Consider the following 22,450-nt stretch of genomic DNA (forward strand, 5'->3'; position numbering starts at 1 on the left):
AATATCGAGCTTGAATAATAATTGATTAATATACAACAAAGTGATATGGTAAATTCAGTTTATTATAGATCTACTCCTAAGTAAGTTGTATTTCTAAATGAAAAATTACTTAAATTTGCTTAAGTAATAGAGTAAGTCTGGAAAATAACACAAAATTATCTAAAAAACTTAGATGTTTAAGAGTAAGACTTTACATTACTTTTAAATATCTATGTATTTAAATAGGACTAAAATAGTATTATTAAGTCCTTACAAATACAAAATAGAAACCACATGAAGTGATTACATCGATTAAGGAGAATAAAACAACTCAGTTCTTCAAAAAATTTGGTCAAATTACACAATGTTCTTTCACAGGCTCACAAATGTATATAAAATATAATAATATTTTTTCTCAATACAAGGTTTCTTATCAAAATTTCAGATCGAAGTTTATGAATAACGATTAAAATTGAAATAGAATATTCCAGACATGTAACCTACATCGCTATTACCCTTGAAACCTATTTAGCTTCAAGCCACCTTTATGTGCTTCCGCATAAATGCAAGGCATTTAATTAAAATTGTTTATACAATTAAATAATAATGCTTACAAAAACAACCACTTCCCAAATATATTCGTTTGATTTTGTGACCTTAATCTGTCAAAAACAATGAACCATATATATAAAATATTTTTTAATAAAAAAATCATCTACCTTTTTGTTTCGAGTACTATTTTGTACAAAACGTTTTCTATATAAAAGGGTAGTAAATTAAATTGTTAAAATTCACTAACAAAAGGGATCAAAATAATATTTTATACGTAAACACTCAGTGGGAGTCAAGACTTAAAAAAGGTAGGCCGTTACAAGGGTATTTTGCTGGGTCAAGCTGACCCCTGACCCTAAATATTTCATTTCACATTATTTTAGGAGATTATTTATCGTCTATGCGAAAAATTCCCTGTGCAATTTGAAGATAGGCGTGAAGAAACACTCCCCTCGAAATATTAATCCTGCTTAGGCTTCCCTTTGTAGTCCGGATAAGTGAAATTTCTCTTACGTGTCTTCATGTTCAACTAGTGAAGCTAATTATAATATTCATTTATTTATTAATTTATTTTATTTCAGTGCTTAACCCATACACATCAGCTTGGAATGGATATGCAGCTATACGTGGCCACCTTACCCCTGATGCTCATATTCTGGAAGTTCAGGAAGTTCGGGTTCTTTCTCATTGGAGGTATAGCGTTCGCGTCAACCGTGCTAAGGTACCTCGCTATACACTGGTACGACATTAGCATGTTCGTGTACTATGGAATTTCGTAAGTATTTTAATTTAATTATCATTTAATGTCTTTATCATTGATAGATACTGCTTTTATATCGACATTTTTTTTGGTAGAGTATAAAAATAAAATAAAAAAATACTTTGAATTACTTTGGCTTAAACTGGAACTGCTTATATTTTATCTTAAACTATTTATTTTGTATATATTGAAAAATCTTGCTCCTTTTTCATTGTATGTAGAATGAGACTGTAAGTACAATTTCCTGGTCCTGTACCTACCTTTCCTACACACCAATTCATTTAATTTCAATATGAATATACATAAATAATAATATATAATTATTTATACGTTGCAATGAATTGTAATTTATTTTACCCAAATTCAATAAATTATGTAATTCAGAGTACATTATATACAAAAGACCTATTTCTATATTAACTTTAAAAAATTAAAACATTAAGTTTTTAAAGCTTCAATTATGGTTACTGACCTTCAGTTAGACATCTTTACAGAAATAAACACTTAACAATTCTTGCATTACGTGATAGTTAATAATTAAGATATTAGTAACGTATGACACATTACAGGATTTTTTTTTTTACTTTGCTGTTCTTTACATTCCTCATGTCGAGAGACTATTAGTTTAATATTTGTATTTGTTATCGCCATTGAGGAAGCTAAAAAAAAAATCTTAATAATCTACTACTTAATATTAAATATTCATCTTTGGAATAGCAGCCAAATTCTCTAAATAGAAGTACGTGTCTACTATATATAATACTAGCGGCCCGCTCGCGGTTTCACCCGCGTGAACTATGATATTATTAATTTCTGTCTCCATGACTACGTCCTAGTGACGTCTATGAAAAATTTGAGACTCCTAGCATTTGTAGTAACGAAGTTTCATACAAACTTTCGACCCCAAAATCAACCCCTTAGAAATCGAATATTGCAAATTCCCGTCTTAGCGAGCACCTACGTCCTATAAGTAACTCCTATGCAAAATTTCAGATTCACATGTAGTTTCTGAGATTTCGTGATGAGTGAGTGACCTTACGATTTTATATATATAGATTGTACAGTTTACTATATATTAATTGAATGTCAATATTACATTGAACTGGAACTAGTTAATATTATGCAAATGACGTAAACATGACCTACACACGTCTACGGTGCGACGTGGGCGGTGATATACTTGTCCAAAATCATTACTTCCCAAAACATAAATTGTTTATAGGCGACTTTGATACTGAATTCATCAATACTTTAGAATAAATTAAAAATAAGAAAATATCTAAATAAACAAATAATGTTTATAAATAATTAATTGAGGTCATCGCAGCAATGAAGGACACTAAGACTGATTGTAAGCGTGATGGTTGTTTGCTGGATTCCTAATTGAGGGACTGATTTATGATTGCCAAGCGGAGAACGAAGTGTCTAATTACTAGGTTTTTTTCGTCTACTGATATGTACGAGGTAAAATATGAAGCTACAACAAATTGAATAAAAAAATGTGTAAGCAGAGAGATATGTTTCGTTAGATTCTTTCTGTCTTAGATTCAAATTCAAAAACGAACGAACTGAATTCTATTATGGTGTATTTCACCTTAATTTTATTTAATCTTATACTGTATTTGTTCTTTTTTTTTACTTAAGTAAATAATAATTCTGTCGGCAAAAAAATCCCGTACAAAAACATAAAAATTATAATACAAAAATATATTTTTTTCGTCACACATACAATGTAAAATTTTCATGTTGTTTTTCTCAACCCGAAAATCATAAGAGTGACACAAAACATTCTCGTGACAAAGGTTAAGCCCTTTTAAGCAACGCTACTTAACCGGGCAAGATTTTTATTTCGTATACAGAATTTTAACGAACTACTGTTACATCACACTTACTAATATTAAAGTATTATTTTCGACAAAAAAATAAAGAATAAGAAATCAGTAAAGTGCGAGTCGGACTTGCCCACCGAGGCTTCCGTACCAATTTAACGATTGTAAGTCAACGGGAAATACAACTTATAAAAGCAAAATTAAGTTTACGGGTACATGAACTCATTTATACTCACACACTCACTCATTTACGTTCACTATATAAATAATAATAATTTGTAATTATTTAATTTTTCGGATTTTTCCCTTTATTTGTATTGTAAGTTTTACCTTCGTACTAAGTTTCATAGCATTAGGTGAACAGGAAGTACCCTATAGTCCTATAGGTTCTTCGTTTCGTCCTTCACTTCACCAGGAGGTATCAAATACCTCCACAATCTCGAGATATATGGTATTGACAGACGGACAGCAGAGTGATCGTATAAAGATTCCGTTTTTACCTTTTAATTGCCTCAAATGTTTTATCTACTGAACAAAAGTAAAAAATATACAAAAGTAAATAATATTTATTGTTTCAGAGTTCAGAAGTTATTGGACGCTGCCCGATATTCCTATATACTGCCAACTCATCGCGCCACCATTTACCTCATCGGCGTTATGATGGCTTACTTCATTAAGTCTAAGAAGTTACGCATCAATCTCAATCAGGTATTAGGACATAGGAGGTCGTCATGGTGCAGCGTTTGACTGTAAACACGGTGGTCGTGGGTTCGATTACCACTATTCAGTGTATTCAGAGGAGGAACACAAAGCCGGGCTTTTATCTTGGTGCCAAAACGAAGAAATTAAAATATTAATAAATAATAATTGTTTCCCTCGAGTGGAGACCAAACTCACAACCGTCGCATTACAGTCACATTCACACCCTTATGAACATTATAATGAAAAATATATTATCATTCTATCATTCTCTTTCATATCTAAGACTCAAGAAAAACTCGTTTGGGCATTATGCTTCGCGCTGGCCGCGTACACCATAGCGAGCCCTTATCAGATGGGGCTAGAAGGGTACGAATACGAGCACTACCCCGCGGCTATGTTCGCGGCGGTCACGCCGATACTGTGGGGCCTGTTCATGTGCATAGCGCACTGGTGTATATGCAATGATTATGTTGGTAAGTTATACTTAAAAAGACAAGAACTAAGTGTTTTCTCTAGAAATGTAGACAATAAAAGATTGCCAATGGACACATTCTTAATGGATTACTAGGTTAGAGTTAGTTAGAGTTGTGAATTCGGTCCCCATTCGAGAAAATGAAATATTTCATATTTTCATTTCTTCGGTCTGGTGTCGAGGCTAAGCGCGGTGTTCAGTTCCGCCACTGAACACGCAGTACCCCCAGAAGTCGGCGGAAAATGGGAAACGGAGTGTACACTAGGTTCCCTCTGCCTACCCTGCTGTGTGCGGTATACACCGTACAAACAAATAACAATATTATACACCTTTAATGTAATACAGGTATTGTAATGCAAATCGCCATTTTGAAACATAGGCATATTAAACAATATAAAACCTTTCCAAATCAACAGCTTACTTTTATTCCAGATTCTTAGTAGGAAAAAAGGAAATAATAAGTTATCATATAAAGCCCTAGGATAAACAGCCAGCACTCTAAATAATTCATTTTAGTTTCAGATTTAGGAGCAGCATTCGTCGAGTCACGAGTGTTCAAGTTCTTCAATAAAATAGCATACGGTGTTTATTTAACCCAGTTCCCAATATTCTTCTATAACGTCGGGATCCAGAGGCATTCTGAACATTACAATCCACTACACCTTGTAAGTTATTCTTCTAATATATCTGTACCTACTAATATTATAAATGTGAAGAGTTTGTTTTTGGTTGAACACACTGATCTCAGGAACTATTGGTTTGTTAGTCCATTTTTTTTTGGAAAACTTTAAAAAGGGTATATTACATTACGTTTATCATTTCGTTGTAACACTACCTGCGGTCCCAGTTACTGCGGGAAATTAATTAGTGTATTATTACTTATTTCCATTAAACTACGGTCGAAGCCGCGGATAAAAGCTGGTATAAACTCCAAAGCTGTAAATGATTTGAAGATATAAGAGACAGCTCATTACATAATTTCTTAATAGAATACAGTAAAATTATTATACAGAAAATAAATATTTTTTTCATATTATACTATATTAATTGAACTATTTGTATTTACATTACGATGCAAAACTAATTTAATTATTGTGTCTAAACAATATTTTATTAATATATTTACTTTAATAACTATTAAAACTTCAATATAACTTATTAATTAAAACATCAAATGTTTTAATACTAACACAAATCAATTTCAATCAAAATTTCTAAACAGAAGTCTGTAAGGATCAAAGACCGTTGTATGAAATTACATCGTAAACACTTTGTGTCGAATTTATAGCTGCGTCATTGTTGTTCTGGCGGAGAGATCTTACCCTTGTTACCTTAAAACCCTGTCACGGAAACCCTCTGGCTTTCGTAATACCTTAATTTGTACTTTTATTTTATGTATCTTGCCAGGTCGTGCTTCTTAAAGGACTTCTGATATAACATCAACTAATGATAATTGTGGGTGAAAAGCCCTGTATTTATAAGCCGTTCATAAGTTTTAAATCGATTTTGAGATGCTGTATTCAATCATAAATTACATATATGTATATCTGTCTGTCACTATCCATATTAATGAAAACGGCATTTCAAGATCGATCTCAGATTCGAGAGCGGTTCGAGCTCTCAGACTACGAGCGTTAAGCGCGGCGTGGAGTCCCGCCACTTAACATACAATATTCAGTGTTCCGCCGGAATTCGGTGAAAAATAGAGAACAGAGTATCAAAATACTAAATTTTTTCTGTCTGTCTGTGTGCGAGATACAGCGTGATGTTAAAAAAAGTTCCTCAAATTTGAACACCCTTATTGTATAACAACATTGTCAACATTTATTTCAATGGCGCTTATTTTATAGTTACTTACTATATTAATAATGTTATACTGTATTAATTAATTGAAAACTATGTTATTTCAGTTCCATGTTCCGGAAATGGCGGTAGTGTTAGTGGTATCTATTCTGACAACAGTGGCAATAGAGATGCCTTTTAACCAAGTGTATAGGATATATTTTGGTAAGTAGCTTCCGTTGTTGTGTTTGTTCCTAGTTAAATATTATATATGGACCTTTTATTTTGAAAGGGGTGTAAGTCCATTTTTGAGAAAAATGAGCTATCACGTAATTCATGCTTAATTTAACGTAATTTTTTTATATATAACTAGTCCGTGTTTAATTTCTCAGAAAAAAAACCCATGTTTTGAACAACTTAAAATCGGTCGGTAAATGAATTTGCATAATCATCGATATACTAACCTTTAATTTTCTCGAAACAAAAGAAAATGTACTTACACCACTCTCAAAATAAACGGTCCATATAGTAGTAGCTATGATAGCAAATTGTTTGTTTAATAATTACTTATTTTTATAATTATTTTAGTGGCCCAAAGGCACTAAAAGATTTTTATGCATCTCTATAGTAAATAGATTCTTTTTCATAATAAACGTTTCTGTAAGTGAAGATGGAACCCACAAACTTCGTGTGTACAGACAGACACTTATTAGCTACAATACCATTATGATTTCATAATAAAGATATCATCATTCAACGATAATAAATATTATTAAATTATGACATTTGAAGATTTTAAATGGTAAATAAATATAATGAATGACGTCGTAACACCATCTTTGGAAATTAAATGGAAATTGCAAGAACTGGTTTCATATAAATCGCTTTAATAACAAGCCTTCTTTTTCCTTAAATGTACTTATATATGAATCATTGCCCTACTTTTCCAATATAAAACTTCATATAAATGATCTTTTTGGTAATAAAAGTTTAATTTTGTTATAAAATTTCGATATTTCAATGTAATTTAATATTTATTTCATCTAAAACAATTTCCATATTTTTTAAAGCATCTTTAATGCAAAAACGAAAATCCATTCATTATACCGAACAATAAACAAACAAACAAACACCAAACACTGTTTATCTGTATACTTTAAAAACAAGCGAAGATTACGAAGCTTTTTATTAACAGCATTACTTATTTGCAATTCAAAACTGCGAACTGAAATCCATTTATATTCGCCGATTTTAAGAGAGTGGATTCCGGAGTGAGAGTAAATATTATAATGGGGATTATTGAAAATTTATGCGGATAGACGCGGTTGTAGTTAAAGTAGAATTTATGAGGACTTAAATCACAAGACCGGCAAGTCGTGGTCTGTTTGCGTTTTAAACATCATTCTGGCTAAAGTTACTAGTTGTTTCGTATAATGTATGGACGTTGTGGACTTTTTTCTTTATTTTGGATAAAATTCACGCTGTATTCCGCACACAGAATGGTAGCCACAGAGAACCTAGTGTCAAGACACTCCTTTCCCCATTTTCAATCAAAATCTATGAGTTGAGTGGGGAAATTCATTATTTTGGTCCTTTTATAAAAAAATGAATGTTATAATATTATTTAATTTAAAAGATTTGTTGTGTCTAAAAAATATTAGTTAAGTAATTGAAGATCATAGGCATAAGAATGGGGAAGCCCTGCGGTCTGTGCCCACCGCAGAATAGTTTGGTGATCGAATTAAAATTATTACCAACAATAAATTAAGATTAAAAAAATTATAAAAAGCTAACAAAATCAAGCCTCCTCTTGAAAATATCTTTGGATAGGCTCATGACGTAGCGAATAATATGAATTCACTGAATTTATACTCGTATGTAGATATAGTGTCTATTTAGTAAAGAAAATATAGGCTAGAAACAGAGAAGGGTGTAAATTACATAATATATGTATAACTTGAGATAATAAAATTACATACTTTAATTCTTGTTTCAGGTAAATCACAGACGAAGTTAAAAGATAAGTGAGGACTTATAAAAAAATGACTGTATTATAAATTTAAGCCAAACATCACATATCTAGTTTATAATCTTTGACTATTTTTGTACCATAATAATTATAAGAATGTATTTAATAAGAAAAAAATAAAGAGTTATTGATTGACATTTATACGAGTTTGTTTTATTTACATTTTGCGTTTAAATACTGTTTGCTATAACAATTACATTTCTACGGATTTGGATTCAAATCCTGTACACAGTTTTTATTTAAAACTAAGTCCTAATCAATTACCTAATTACCTAAAAAGAGGGGGACCTCTTCACTAAAAAGACTTTAAATTACAAAGCTTTTATTAAAAAAAATATTTAATTTCTATCTACCTACTCTGCACAATGCAAAAGATACTTAATTAAATATAATACCTATATAACATCAAAATAAAGAAAATCAAATATATCATATAATCATTTTATACGAAATTATATAAGAGGGTAGCAAAAGATGATGTCAAAGACTATCATGATAATGGACTAATCTAATGAAATATTTATACCTTTCAGTAAAAATGTATGAGATATTAAACGCGACAGGTTATGGGTTCGATTTCGGTTCGATTGTTTTTTTGCATTTGCTCAGCAACACTCAATACTTTCAGAATTCAGCGGAAAGTGGGAAGCGAAGCTACGCCAGTGTCGGCGCGTACCTCTGATAATTCGTAAAGATAAATTATAAAACAATTTATCACTTAAAAAATATTTTAATGATTATTTTATATACATAAAAATCAATAGACCACTATGCATAAAATTACTCGATTACTCGAGATCAAATCATTTTTAATAAAATTTAATACATTTTGTTTTTGGCAATTTCTATATTTAAGTCTCACTGGCAATATTCATGAATATTTTCATTATTTTAATAGTAGTTCACTTAACTACAAAAATCACTGTATAATTATTGTTTACTTGTTTTATTTCAGAGGCATTGTAAGTATAGTAAATAACTTAAATTTAATACCAAATGTAAGTTATTATAAAAATATGTAAATTCAAGTAATAATTTAGTGTAATTAATAAAATATGAATATCTCCTCAGTAAATCAGTATGTACAACTTTTCAAGAATAATAACAATAATATAAATACACTTACGCAGGAAGGACTACTTATACGGACCACGTGACACTTTGCGTTGTGTAGAATGCTAAAACTATTGCTACTCGACGCCAAGTGATAAATAATTTAGTGATAAATAGTATATTTAGTGATATGTAATTTATCACTAAATTACATATCACTAAGTGGCTCTCTCTATATTTTGTATAATATAAATTATAAACATAATAAACACACTACCAATCACAACTATTCCCGTTTCATCACAATAAATACCAGTGTTACATAAGCACCCAACACGTTCAGAGTCATATGCAAGTCTCACGATCTTGTTATTTTGTATAGACTATGACAAACTGTTATAATATACTACTGCCTATATCACTTAACTACAGTACGGTCGACGAATTGTGGCCACCCTGAAGTTAGGCTCTATGAACAATGAGTCAAATCTGCGCAGTCTATAGCTAATTTCAGTACGGCCACAACTCATCAGCCTTACTCTATGTAAGGTACAACTGAGGAATAAATATATCACATACACATACATATCAACAACTATCAACTGTCCTCAGTTTGTCCACAATAAGTACCAGGCCTGCATAAGCACGCGACACGTCCTTGGTCGTCGTGCGAGAGCCACTGGTTAGTGGAGCACGGTCCGCGTGTGTGTAGGATGTGGCACGTCGCGTTGTATTGGACTGCGCCCGCTCGGGACGAGCATGCTGGTGTCTGGAATTGTATGGGAGAATTTGTTAGGATTTTCCTGAGGTAAATATTAAAATATTTATACAAAAATATTATTATTATCTGATAATAGAGTAAAAGAGAACACCTAGGGCTCTCCATTTTCCGTACATATTTACACATTAGGCCGATTGTCAAAAAGCAGTGTAAGCCGGTATAGGCCAAACAAGGGTTGCACTTTACTCAACGGTCAAAGACCAGGTTACATAAATGACAGTAATATTACACACCTGTTGCGTACTCCTGAGGCAGGGCGGTCCGGAGCACACGCACACGCCGTTGTGGCTGAGGCCGTCGAGCGCAGGGCGCGCCTCGAAGTCGAAGGCGAGGTGCTCGCCGGCGCCGCACGGCTCGGCCGCGCCGGGCCGGTAGCAGCGACGCCGCGCGCGCACGTACAGGCGGCCGCGGGCGCACGGCACCTGGAATGTAGAACATATTTTTTTACTAAATGTACTAAAGTGTCTGGATTTCATTTAAAAGTATTATTTGTTATTTTAGTAAATTATTCTATTAACATTGCGAATCTCGATCGCAAATATAAATTATAATCTAACAGTTGGATATTATGCAAAACAAATAACAAACAGGTAAATGTGGAGTGGACCGCTAGCTCTATAATAAGGGTATTAGTCCACCGTTACATATTATTTACATTATTGCTCGACAGAAATAATTTTAGCATTAATGCTGTCATGCTGAATATATAATTTCAAACTAACGCTTCATTAGGTACTTCACACGGGTAAATATTTATTTTTGAAGTACAGGTTTTCCTTTAGTAGAAATAATGTGACAGCCAGCATAGGCGGCTCTATCCTAAGGCAAAAGGCAAAATTACAACCACACAAAATATATAAAAAAAATAAAACAATATATATGGCAAAACTCGTATTCTTAGAGAACACATAAAAGAAAACTTAATTTCTGTTACAATTATAACAAGGCTAATTTTAAGTAAGTAAAATTGAAAAAAAATATAATAATAAAAAACTATTTATTTCTATATTTAAAAAAATGGACCTATTGTGTTTTTGCACCTGTGCCAATTGTACTACAAGCAACAGTACCTTGGTGCACTTCCCGCCGCGCGCTATCATCTCGTCCTGAAGGCACGGCCCGCGCGTGTAGAGGCGGTAGCAGGCGCCGTCGGCAGCGCGCGCGTGGAACGTGCGGCACCGGCACGACGCGCGCGCCTCCGTGGATGACGATAAAGAGAACGTGTGGCCTTTTGGACATGGCCCTATTGAATCTGAAATTTAAGTGAATTAATAAATTAAACATTATTATTAGAAACATGTTGCGAATAAATAATCTTGTAGAAACATGTTTGAATGCTTACAACGAAGATATGAATATTTTAATTTATGAACAACCATTCATTAATAGCAATTACTACGTTTACTAGTAATAAAATTCATTAAATGAAACACACAAACAAAATCTGTGATTTTCCATTCGGACAAATGCTTATCATTATAATAATCTAGTTGGTAAAATAAGGCAAAATAATAATTAAAATACTGCTGTAGCACACTATTATATGTACTACCACACTGTATTCTGCACACAGCAGATGAATCAGGTTAAGCAGAGTGAATCTAGTATTTCACTCCGTTCCCCAGTAAACCTAATAGCTTCTGTCAATCATACATATACAAGCTCACCAAGTTCATAACATCCTTTAGTGTCGTTGTGGTAATGAGGTAAATAGCTGTCACAGCCGCAGCGGCCGCCCGGCAGGAACAGCTGTCCGCGCTCGCAGGGCCCACGCGTGTAGTGCGCGTAGCAGCCGCCGTCCGCCGCCCAGTAATTGCTAGATTCTGGTTTACACTGGAAATTTTAACCAATATATATTTTCATGAGATCTTAAACATTAAATGACCGGTTGTGGCACATTCTGTGTATAACACACACGATGGTTGTGGGTTCCATTCCCACTTAGGGGATTGAATTATTTTATTTCCTCGCTCTGGTAACATGGAAAGTGCCTTAATGAAAGAAGAACTAAGTGTCTTAACAGATTCCCAGATTCAATATGCCTAGGGTAAGCATAGTGAACCTGGGAACCTAGTGCGCTATATGCACGATACAGCATGAAGCTAAAAAATTAAATGGATAGTATAATATATTTGGTGAAAAATTAAAATACTACACTTTTAAATACATAGAAATAAATAAATCAAAGCCCTAATGAGATTTCAAAGAAGTGGTCTTCACTACCAACGTAGGATACGAAGAACCATTTACAATTATCATAACGAAGATGGCATGTAAAATAAGATATTTGTTACTTGATAATATTTATTATTCTACTAAAGAATATTTATGAATTTTTGTAATTAATTTTTTTGCTCTACGATCTTCGATATCAAAATAGCAGAGAATCTAATTTTAAGAAAATAACGAAAATCTACAAACGTTTAAAAAGCTATCATTAGAATAATCTCAAGAAATAATCTAAAATCACTTACAGTACAATTGGCAAGTCCATCGTCCCCGACAGTCAGCACGGAGCCAGGGTAGCACGGGCCCTGCGTCAGCCTGTAGTAGCACTTGCCGTCCGGCGGCCAGTACAGCAGCGTGTCGTCCGCGCACGCCTGCGGCCGCACGCACATGCCTTGGCGTTCACTGGAATGTGGGCCTAATTGCTAAATATGTCCAATGTGGGTTTGTGTGGTTGTGGTGCGGATTTCTGGTGTTTGGTTACTTAATTAAGCTTATAAGTGTATTTTTTTAATTCATGCTGTATTTCGAATATAATAAAGTAAGCAGAGGGAATCAAGTGTTAAAACACTCCGTGCCTCACTTTCCGTCAAATTTTCGAGACAGCATGTTGAGCGCGAATTCAACTGCGCGCTTTGCTTTGTTATCAGAGCGAGGAAAATAATTAATTTCCCCTGAGTAGGATTCGAATCCACAACCGTCACGTTTATAGTCAAACGCTCTATTATTATTATGATGTCGATAAAAAATGGTGTATCTAGAACAATAAATAATACCAAAATAATTTTCTTCTTAAATTATCATTTAAACGGGGACTATTATTCTTTTGTTCTATTATAGTTCTACGTCTTTTTAATATATCCTTGATATATACGATTTCATATGTTGCCCTGGCTAAGTGACTCAATAATCGTATACAGTTAAAACCAAATGCAACTTGACCCTATTTTATTGGTAAAACCAGACAGTTGATGGCGCAAGAGTGACGAATTTAAAAAATTCTATGAAATTAACCAATTCCAAATATTCTCATGAACGAGAATAGGAAGAAGTTTAAAAATATAAAAGCTTTATTTTTTTAATGTATGTTATCTAGATTAAATGTGATTTTTTTTATTAAAATCGTATCTATATGTATGCTTTAAGAAAAAATATTTTATATTATGTACAAATAAAGTTTATTTTTCTCTCTGAATATCAAAGAAACATACGAGAAACAATGAAATATTTGAAAAAATTAAATATATTTATTGTATTGTCTACTATATTTGTATTAATACAATATTTGCATAAAATGTAATATATGAAATATAAACCTGTAGTATAAGCCATTGTTTTAAGTGAAAGTAATTATAAATAATGACGAAAGGAGCTATTTATATAGCTCCTTTCGCCATTAAAATTCCTTTCTACTTTCATTTCTAAACAAGGACTCTTATGTACCTACATACATTCTTACTTATTTCGTATAACGGAACCCAAGACCTTTGGTCTATAGGCCTACACGGGTAAATTAAGATTATCTTTACGCTGTGTTCCGCACATAGTAAGGTAGACAGAGGGAACCTAGCGTTAAGATACTCCGTACGCCCGTTTCCGCCGAATCTTTGAGACATTGCGCGTGAGTAGCGGAACTCTACGCTGCGCTTATGCTTACCAGAGCCAAGAAATGAATGAAAATATTAATAAATAACAATTTATTTCCAATCGAGGCCACAACGTTACAGTCACATGCCCTGCGCCATTACGGCCTCATTCATTTATTCTATTTGTAATAATGGAATCCTTGCTTTCCCTGTAGATCCTTTACTCCTAGATGCTTACCTACCCGCGTATGTTAAAGGACTCTTCAACTGGTGCAAAATATTCGCCATTCCTGCAAGGGCCCTTCTCAAACAACTTATGGCATGTTGTAGTGTGGGGTAGTTGCGCAGAACCAGGTGGACACTTGCATTCAGCTATCGTTCGCCCTCCTAGTCGCCCTGGACTTAGCTCTTGAGATTCTGGACATGGGTGACCTTTCTGAAATAGATTAAGATAATATGATTAGATATTTTTAATAATCTTTATTTTTCTATTTTAAACAAGTGAATTTTTAATAATACTTTATATACTAACAAATTAATATTAATATTTACTTAACACATTTTATAAAAATAAAATAATATAACAATAGTTTTAAACGATATCTAATACTGTAAGAAATATCAGGAAAAAATAACAAAGTTCGACAACGCTTAAAATTATAATATATTTAACTCAACCACATAATCCTATTATAAATTCAATTTAACTCTGCTTAAGGCTCTTAAAGCTTACAAAACAATGTCACTATAAGCTATTTATGTAATTCGTAACTCGTAGATATAAAGTGGAACGAGAACTGGGCAAGTGTACTTAGTAACGCAATTTGAAAAACAACTCTACATATAAGGAAATGATTAATATATTTTAAGTATTTCTGAGACCGTCGTGGCGCAGCGGCACAAGGCAGTGACTGTAACACGACGGTTGTGGATTCAATCCCCACTCGAAGAAGTGAAATATTTATTTACGTTTTTAATTTCTATTTCTTCGCTCTGGTGTCGAGGCAAAGCGCGGAATTGAATTCTACCACTCAACACCTAATGCTTCCAGAATTCACCAGTTTTAACACTAGGTTCCCTCCACCTACCCTGCAGTGAGCGGGATACAGCGTGAAGCTGATTAAATTAGATTTAAATTAAACTCTACGTATAAGGAACTGGTTAATATATTTTAAGTATTTGTGTAATCATATTAAACCAACTTCTGTATAACATTCCGGAAATCACGTCCCATCTGAGGCGTAACTTGCGAAGGCACTCACGAAATGTCACGCGATATTATCCACTATTTCCTTGTGGTAAAGGAAAAAATGGCGTACATAATTATTTTGACAACTGATTTAATCTGATATCTAGCGATGCACGCGGCGAATAAAATATTTTACGGTCACTGGCTCTACGTGTCCCGAATTAGTACGTAATTAGATTATAATATATAAGTACAAAAAATCCTACTCTACGTATAATAATTCAAGATTCTTCCGAAAAACTGCCTGAAATTTAATTTAAAGTACATAAAGAACTTTAAATTAAATTCTACAAAAATTAAAAACGTTTTATAATCATTAAGAACCCCTAAACAATAATAGTTAGTTTAAATTATTAAAGGTTCCAAAAATTAAATTATCTATGCGCCATGCATGTCCCATTTAAAACTCGGTCAGACATTCATATTTGCGACATCGAGTAAGACATATAAAAAATATATACTTTCACAATGTAATGATTACATTATTGTTATTTTTTTTCTTTTTAAAATATAGAACACTATTTAACATGTAGTAAATGGACTTGGATTAATGGTTAAATTACAATAAACTTGTTAATAATTACGAAACGACATAATAATTTCTTAATAATTATATATAGGCAAATCCCGTCTGATTTGTTTAATAGTATATTCATTTTCACAATATTGAGACACTACGCTGGCACAATCATTGAACCTTTCCTAGAATACCTTGACTCGTGTAAAGCTTAAATCTAAATGTATTCACTGTTATAGTTGATATACATCTTCTAGATGAGAATTATAATACATGAAACTAGCCTGCGAACGTGAGAACAAAAAATTGTTTACATTTTGAGAAACACGGTTATTACATGTTTATATTTCATCGCTAGTGACTCGTTTCTAGTGGTTTGACACTGGGATATTTGAAAGATACATAAAATTTTTATTTCAACACACAATATGGTAATTTTTTGATAATTGTTAGAATTAGAAAAATCAATTATATACAAGATATCATTGAATATTCCTGATTGTATTATTTTTCTTAAAAAGTAATATAAAGTCTTATTCAAAGTATACATACGACCGATATTATAACAACGTACACATTGTTGGAGATTTATTTAGACTAAAAGAAAAACAAGGAAAGGAACAAAGAAAACTGCAAACTCAACATAAGATATCCCAATAGCCAATATGATTATTTAAGCAACAATGTCGGTTAAATCTTGCAACATTTATGCAACTTACTTCCTACTAGGCAGTAGACACTCACTTCTATCTACAGCCACGATCGAGGATGACTTGCGTAATACGACCCTTGAACCTGAATTTGATCTTTCCATATTATGTGATGCCAGCTAATGGCACTGTTGAACAGCTATTAACGTTTAGATTGTTTATCTATATTTAATAAGGGAATACCTCTATATCTATATATATAAAATCGAAAGGTCACTCACTCATCACGAAATCTCAGAAACTACAAGTGCTAGGAATCTCAAATTTTACATAGGAGTTACTTACAGGACGTAGGTGCTCGCTAAGACAGGAATATGCAATATTCGACTTTTAAGGGATTGTTTTTGGGGTTGAAAGTTTGTATGGATTTTTTTTTAAATCGCCACCGATTTTTATAAGATTTGAAATTTAAACTCTTAAAATTATTTCATTGAACACGTGTTTCATGGTTATTTAGGATTCACCTCTAAAAGTGCAAATAAGCGGGCGAAGCTGCGCGCGTCCGCTAGTAATTGTATATAGGGTATAGGGTATAACTATTTTGTATCAACATTGAAAATATCTAGGAAGAGAAGAGTCTGGAGGTCGTCATTACACAGGGGCACAGGTATGCAACTGTAAACACGACGGTTGTGGGCTCGATTCCCACTCGGGAGAATGAAATAGAAATGAGTTACGCCACTCTACACGGAATTCCTAGAGAAATCGGCGGAAAGTGGGCAACAGAAGAGTTTTAATGGAAACGGAATGTCTTAACACTTAGTTCACAGGTTTACTCTGCCTACCCTGTTATGTGCAGGATAAAGCGTGGGGTTGAAAAAAGAAAAAACTTTTATTTATCATCCCTTATATACAGTATGGTTATAATAAAGAACAACTATAAAATGCCATTCTAGGGGACAATCCAGAAATGCATGAAGCACAAAATTACGTAATAGAGGAGTAACTGCGTAACTGTACATCATATTTACATATTTCATCTTAATTATATTATAAACATAGATAATGTACGTGCAGCTCGCGATGCATGTTACCGCTAGCTAGAGTAATATATGCTGCACGGTAAGCTTTCTCAGCTCAAGCATTGCTGTATACTCAATTAAACTGTTTAATTAAACTGTTGACAAATTTAAAATTTTAATTATTATTATAAAAAATAAGTAAGAACGTTTAATAAAAGTAAAATGTTTATATTTGAATAATAAAAGCAGTATGGCGCTAGTAACTTAATTATGTTATTCTTTAAAACCTTATTTCTTCATTACTTTTAAATATCTATTGCCATTGTAAAATAACTAGGATTGCCCCCGCGATAGCACCTACTTCTCTCTTCTTCTAGTACTAATCCTATCCTAATAGAGTTTACAAGCTTATTTATTTTATTACCATCTTAAATAGGTTAAGATAAAACAAAGATATACTCTCAGGCTCCATTATTTTAGAAAGACACTCATAAAAATGACATGTACTTGTTACTTTACAACACAAAACTTCTTTTTTCAACACAACAACACAAATAAAAGAGGAGGCGACTAAAGACATTATTCGCGAATAACAATTACAGCCTACTAGGTATTTTGAAAGAAACTAAGTGCAGTAGGTCATAGGCATTACTATCAATCGGTCACGGCCTTTCACGAACTACGCAACCAAAGCATATACACACAATAATATATTATTTTTATTTTAAAAAAAATATTATAATCGTATCATCGTATTTAAAAGATATTATTACTTATTATTTTGAAATATAAAATTTTTTTATAAAAAAATACTTGAAGAAACTTTTAGACCGTTTTATAAAGTCGACAAGAAATGATAAGTTTAACATAATTTATCTACTATTAATAATTTAACGCCTACAATCCATTACGTACTTTATAGGGCGTATTACTATTCAAAACTATTACTGTTATTGCTACAGTAATATTTTAATCACTGTATAATAAAAAGTATATGTTGCCGTTCACTGATTTTCAACGGTGCGTAAAAATTAACAACTACAATAGAAAATACTTAACTAACCTTGTATATTGTATAACATTTTCCGTCTGAAGGCCAGTACAGCATCAGCCATCCTCTTGGATGTGCGGCACATGGATTTCGTCGTATATCGGCCCAAGGTGGAGGAAGTACTGCCGCGTGACTCCCACAAAATAATACCGCCAAAAACATCCACACTGCCATTTTTGAAAATGTTCGTTTTTAACAGATAATCACATGATAAAATGCATTCAGCCAGTTATAATTTTTTTTTTTTAGTCTCATTCACTATGTCCAATTTTAAAACGTTTTTATATCACACATTATAAACTATTTATTTCATTTTACACATCACCACTTCCGTGATTCACTTTCATATGGCTCTTAGATCACAAAGTGTTCCGCCTCGAATGCTTCCCCGCTCTATTCTTATAATTTCATCGACAGGTAAAGATCAACTAATAAAATTTTATTATTGTAATTTAAAGTAACAGACTAAAAATAATAAAAGTCATTTATTCTATTTCAATAGATAAAGCCGAAACTGAAAAATTTACACTTTAAGGTAACGGTTTAGTTACCGTTTGATATGCTGCCTCAAGTATAGTGTCGAAATGGATTTCATCTAATCAGTCACCCGTTGCTTTTACTTTACTTGAATTACTTGCAATCACTATGTAGTCTATTTAATACAATAATTATAGCAAAATAACTTAAATTCTCCGATAATATTGTAAATATACGCATACCTATGCACGGCATTGTTAAAAGTAATTATTTGAACAAAAGATTTCTACGTTTTTTTGTTAAACTACCAAATTGTTTTTTAACGAGACTTACTTATGTAAGTATTGATAAAGAATATTTAAAAAAGTGTACGCTATTTTGTATTCTACTATATTTGTTACATTAAGACATTAAGACAGTGCGAAGAAATTTAACAATAAGAAAAAGTGCACCGTAGAACTCTGCACTAGTGAAGAACAGTGTTTTGACAGTAAATGCTAAAAAAATACAGCAATTATAATATTTTCAACTTTTCTCATAAAACTTGTTTTAAGTAGGTACCTATTTAACAAAAAACTAGAAAACAGTTATAATACTTTTAATTGTTCAATTATTGCAATTGCTTGGGAATAAAACATTATGGAAAAATGTTCGAGCTTATTAATATATTCATATTACAAAGTAAGTACAAAAATCCTTGCATGGAAATTTTATTTATGGATTTAATTAAGGTATCTACTTCCATATATAGATTTTATGTACCTAAATCATAATATAAAGAGTTTGCATACTAATTTAATACTTTAAAATACATTATAATAGTAATATATTAATTCATTTATTTTATTTTATTAAAAACTTTAATAAATGTTTAAAGAGAAATTTAGCATATTATTAACAGCAGTACAGCACCAAAAATATTATAATTTATTCATTAATTCCTTGATCGAAACCAACCTAATGAGTTCAAGAGTTTATTATTTATTACATAAAGCCTATTATACAATATATATGCATTCTACTTTGCATTTCTATATAATACCAACTGTGTACAAGTAACCTAAAAAAAAAATATTTACATATAATTTTAAAGTAGGGTAGAAGAGAATTTTGTTAAGTCACTTTCTTCCCCACTTTCCGTAGAATTTTATGCTAAGTAGCTGAACTCAACGTACTTACCTTGGTGCAAAGAAATGAAAATATAAATAAATAATAATCCATCCTTCCGAGTGGGGATTGAACCCACATAATATTTAAAATATAAACATAATATTTAAAAAAATAGAATAAAAAAAGTTGTGTTATATTTTAAGTTATTCTAAGCACATTATATTCTAAGTACCCCAATTCTTCGATCATTTATCTACTATCCAACAGAATTTTTTTTTAACTCAAACCATTATATATTGTCTGAGAGTGGCACATTCGACCAAGCAAACTCTTCATCTTTATAATATCAGTATAGAAACAAGTAATATATTGAAACAAACGAAGAGAAGCACATACTTTCTTAACATATTTTGTTAATACATGTCTACATCTTAATAAAAGTAGACTGTCATCATTTTCGAATGGAGGTCGAGGTCGAAGTCGAAATACAAGTTTCATTGTACATATCACGTTTTACTAGCAAGTTATTTAAACTCTACATTTCAAATTGATTAAAAAATATTTCTAAACCTACATAATTCTCATGTTTTTTTTATTATATAGATTACACAGATAGTAATAGAATGACAATGCAAGCATGCGTTGCATAAAGACGAAATGTAGAAAAAGTTAAATAACCACCAGTTGTCCTTTACTTTTGATATTAGCGCGGTACACCATTACGAAACACAAACAAAGTTATCTAAAATACAGATAGCACTTACCTACGATATAAAAGAGGATAAATAAAAATGCAATAGAATAGTTATAGTTATAGCTATTCTTTAAAGTATCACATTGAAAGTAATAAATATATTTTCTTATAAACCTACGTTTTCTTTAAAACAAAATTTTATAGAAATATCTTCTTAAGATTATTTTTGCATTTTTCGGTTTTATTTTTATTAAAAGGATTTAAAATAAAATTAACGTATCTCGGTAATTTAATTTTAAATCCTTGTGTATATTAAATAATAATTATAATTTGAAACATACAATAGAATAATAAATAGTCATATGCATAAATACTCGATATAGAAATACGTGCACGTGCGTCTAACGTTTTGAATATGTGCGTAAGAGGCCATCTATGGAGCTTTGAGCTTTTGAATGGTTTACTATAATAATATTTATCAAAGACTATCGAAAAATCAATTGAATAGATAATGTTTTTATTTCTATATTAAAATTATTAAAATTATTATTTTATATGTATTTTTTAAAATGAATTTCAAGTTTATTTATATTTATAAATTTTACCGTTTAAAATTACCTTCACAATTTTTGTTTAATTTAAATTAACAATATTATGCATAGATTTAAATAAAAAATAAATCACAATCACTAAGACAATATAGCAACACGTGCGTACAACGTTCACGGCGACGTGCGTACGAGCGGCTGGTGTGACGACGCGGTTTACACTGCCAGTCTACCTTTAACTTAAAGCTTTCGATTGGAACTTGGATTCTATTCCGTGTAATATTTATTTTATTAATAATTTGACTTTTTAGAAACAACATAATAATTATTTTCATTTTTTTTGGTTGGAAGGATAAGTCGCGAACGAATTTGTATACCCATTGTATAAACAGACAAATTTTAGTTTATTTTTTTTATACTTAAAAAATTACGATGATAACATCAATAGTTTTAACAAGCCTAAATAAACATAAAGTGAATGTAAACTGACAGTGACCAACCTCTCTTTATACTCCACAAAATGCCGTAAATAAAAGAGCATGAAAAAAAATATAAATAGGTAATGAATGGTTACTCATAGCCGTAGAATCGTAACGCAATGGGACTGGGAAAATGTTTGACTCTTCAAATTGTAATGATAGTGGGTTCGATCTTCCCCTGGGGTATGATTATTAAAAAATATATGTGTACTTCCCTGCTCTGCCAAACAAAGCGCAGCGGAGTGCCTTAACACTAGGTTCCTTATGCCTTCCACTCCATGTGTGAAAAATTATTGTTTTTTTGTTGCTTAAAGTAAGCATGAGAATATAGATACTACATAAAACCACCAAAGAATAAAAAATCTAACCGTATACGTATTTGTGCCTTTCTTTTAAAAATGTAAACACTCTTTATCATCGTTGATGAAATGTTGATTTTAATTATTTACAAAGTCAAAAAACTTGTTCCATCATTTTTACCTCAGAGCTTAACGTCATTTGTGCGCATTAAAAAGTATTTACATGTTACATTCATTAACATAAATATTACTTGGATTTTTTAAATTCTTTTTTTATTTATTGCTTGTAATATTGTTATTTATTGTTAGTTATTTGCTATAGCAATTAGTAAAATTATGTCAAATATATAAAAAAGACATTTAATAATAAAAAATCAAGAGACTTATATTCCATTTTAATCTGGAGATGTCTGTGTATTTCTGCAATCAATGAATATTTATCATTTATCAGGTCATCAGGATTTGAAAGTTTTTGATTCACGTGTTTTCTTACTGTCCCATAACAGAGAGAACTGAGTGTTAAGACACTATTCCCCAATTTCGAGAAATCGCGTGCGGAGTATCGGAATTCAATGCAACGCTTTATATTGTTACCAGAGCGTG

The 22,450-nt window shown here is 31.8% G+C and overlaps 2 protein-coding genes across 4 annotated transcripts in view; one reads left to right on the forward strand and one right to left on the reverse strand.

Annotated features, from left to right (window-relative positions):
• The window catches only part of LOC146530204 (nose resistant to fluoxetine protein 6-like), a 29,810-nt gene extending 21,570 nt beyond the window's left edge, over positions 1-8,240 (forward strand). Inside the window, exons 7-12 of the mRNA XM_085200957.1 lie at positions 1,113-1,306; positions 3,699-3,828; positions 4,106-4,295; positions 4,811-4,959; positions 6,205-6,301; positions 8,073-8,240. Coding sequence (XP_085057083.1) covers positions 1,113-1,306; positions 3,699-3,828; positions 4,106-4,295; positions 4,811-4,959; positions 6,205-6,301; positions 8,073-8,104 — 792 coding nt within the window. The 3' untranslated portion in view covers positions 8,105-8,240. The remainder of the gene's footprint in view (positions 1-1,112; positions 1,307-3,698; positions 3,829-4,105; positions 4,296-4,810; positions 4,960-6,204; positions 6,302-8,072) is intronic.
• LOC146530205 (uncharacterized) lies at positions 8,072-21,297 on the reverse strand. Of its 3 annotated transcripts, none has more exons than XM_085200958.1 (8): positions 21,140-21,297; positions 18,253-18,638; positions 13,994-14,187; positions 12,414-12,570; positions 11,607-11,772; positions 11,010-11,191; positions 10,173-10,361; positions 8,072-9,927 (listed from the first exon to the last, which is right to left on the reverse strand). In XM_085200958.1, the coding sequence occupies exons 2-8, from the start codon at positions 18,412-18,414 to the stop codon at positions 9,757-9,759; spliced, it is 1,221 nt and encodes a 406-aa protein (XP_085057084.1). In that variant the 5' UTR covers positions 18,415-18,638; positions 21,140-21,297; the 3' UTR covers positions 8,072-9,756. The 3 variants fall into 3 exon arrangements, with proteins under 3 accessions (XP_085057084.1, XP_085057085.1, XP_085057087.1); XM_085200959.1 differs by having other exon boundaries at positions 21,127-21,295; XM_085200961.1 differs by lacking the exons at positions 18,253-18,638; positions 21,140-21,297 and having other exon boundaries at positions 13,990-14,170.
• Between the last annotated feature and the right edge of the window lie 1,153 nt (positions 21,298-22,450).

This window comes from Heliconius melpomene, chromosome 17 (genome assembly GCF_056956725.1).
Source record: "Heliconius melpomene rosina isolate 202511_hmr_F chromosome 17, ASM5695672v1, whole genome shotgun sequence".
NCBI lineage: Eukaryota > Metazoa > Arthropoda > Insecta > Lepidoptera > Nymphalidae > Heliconius > Heliconius melpomene.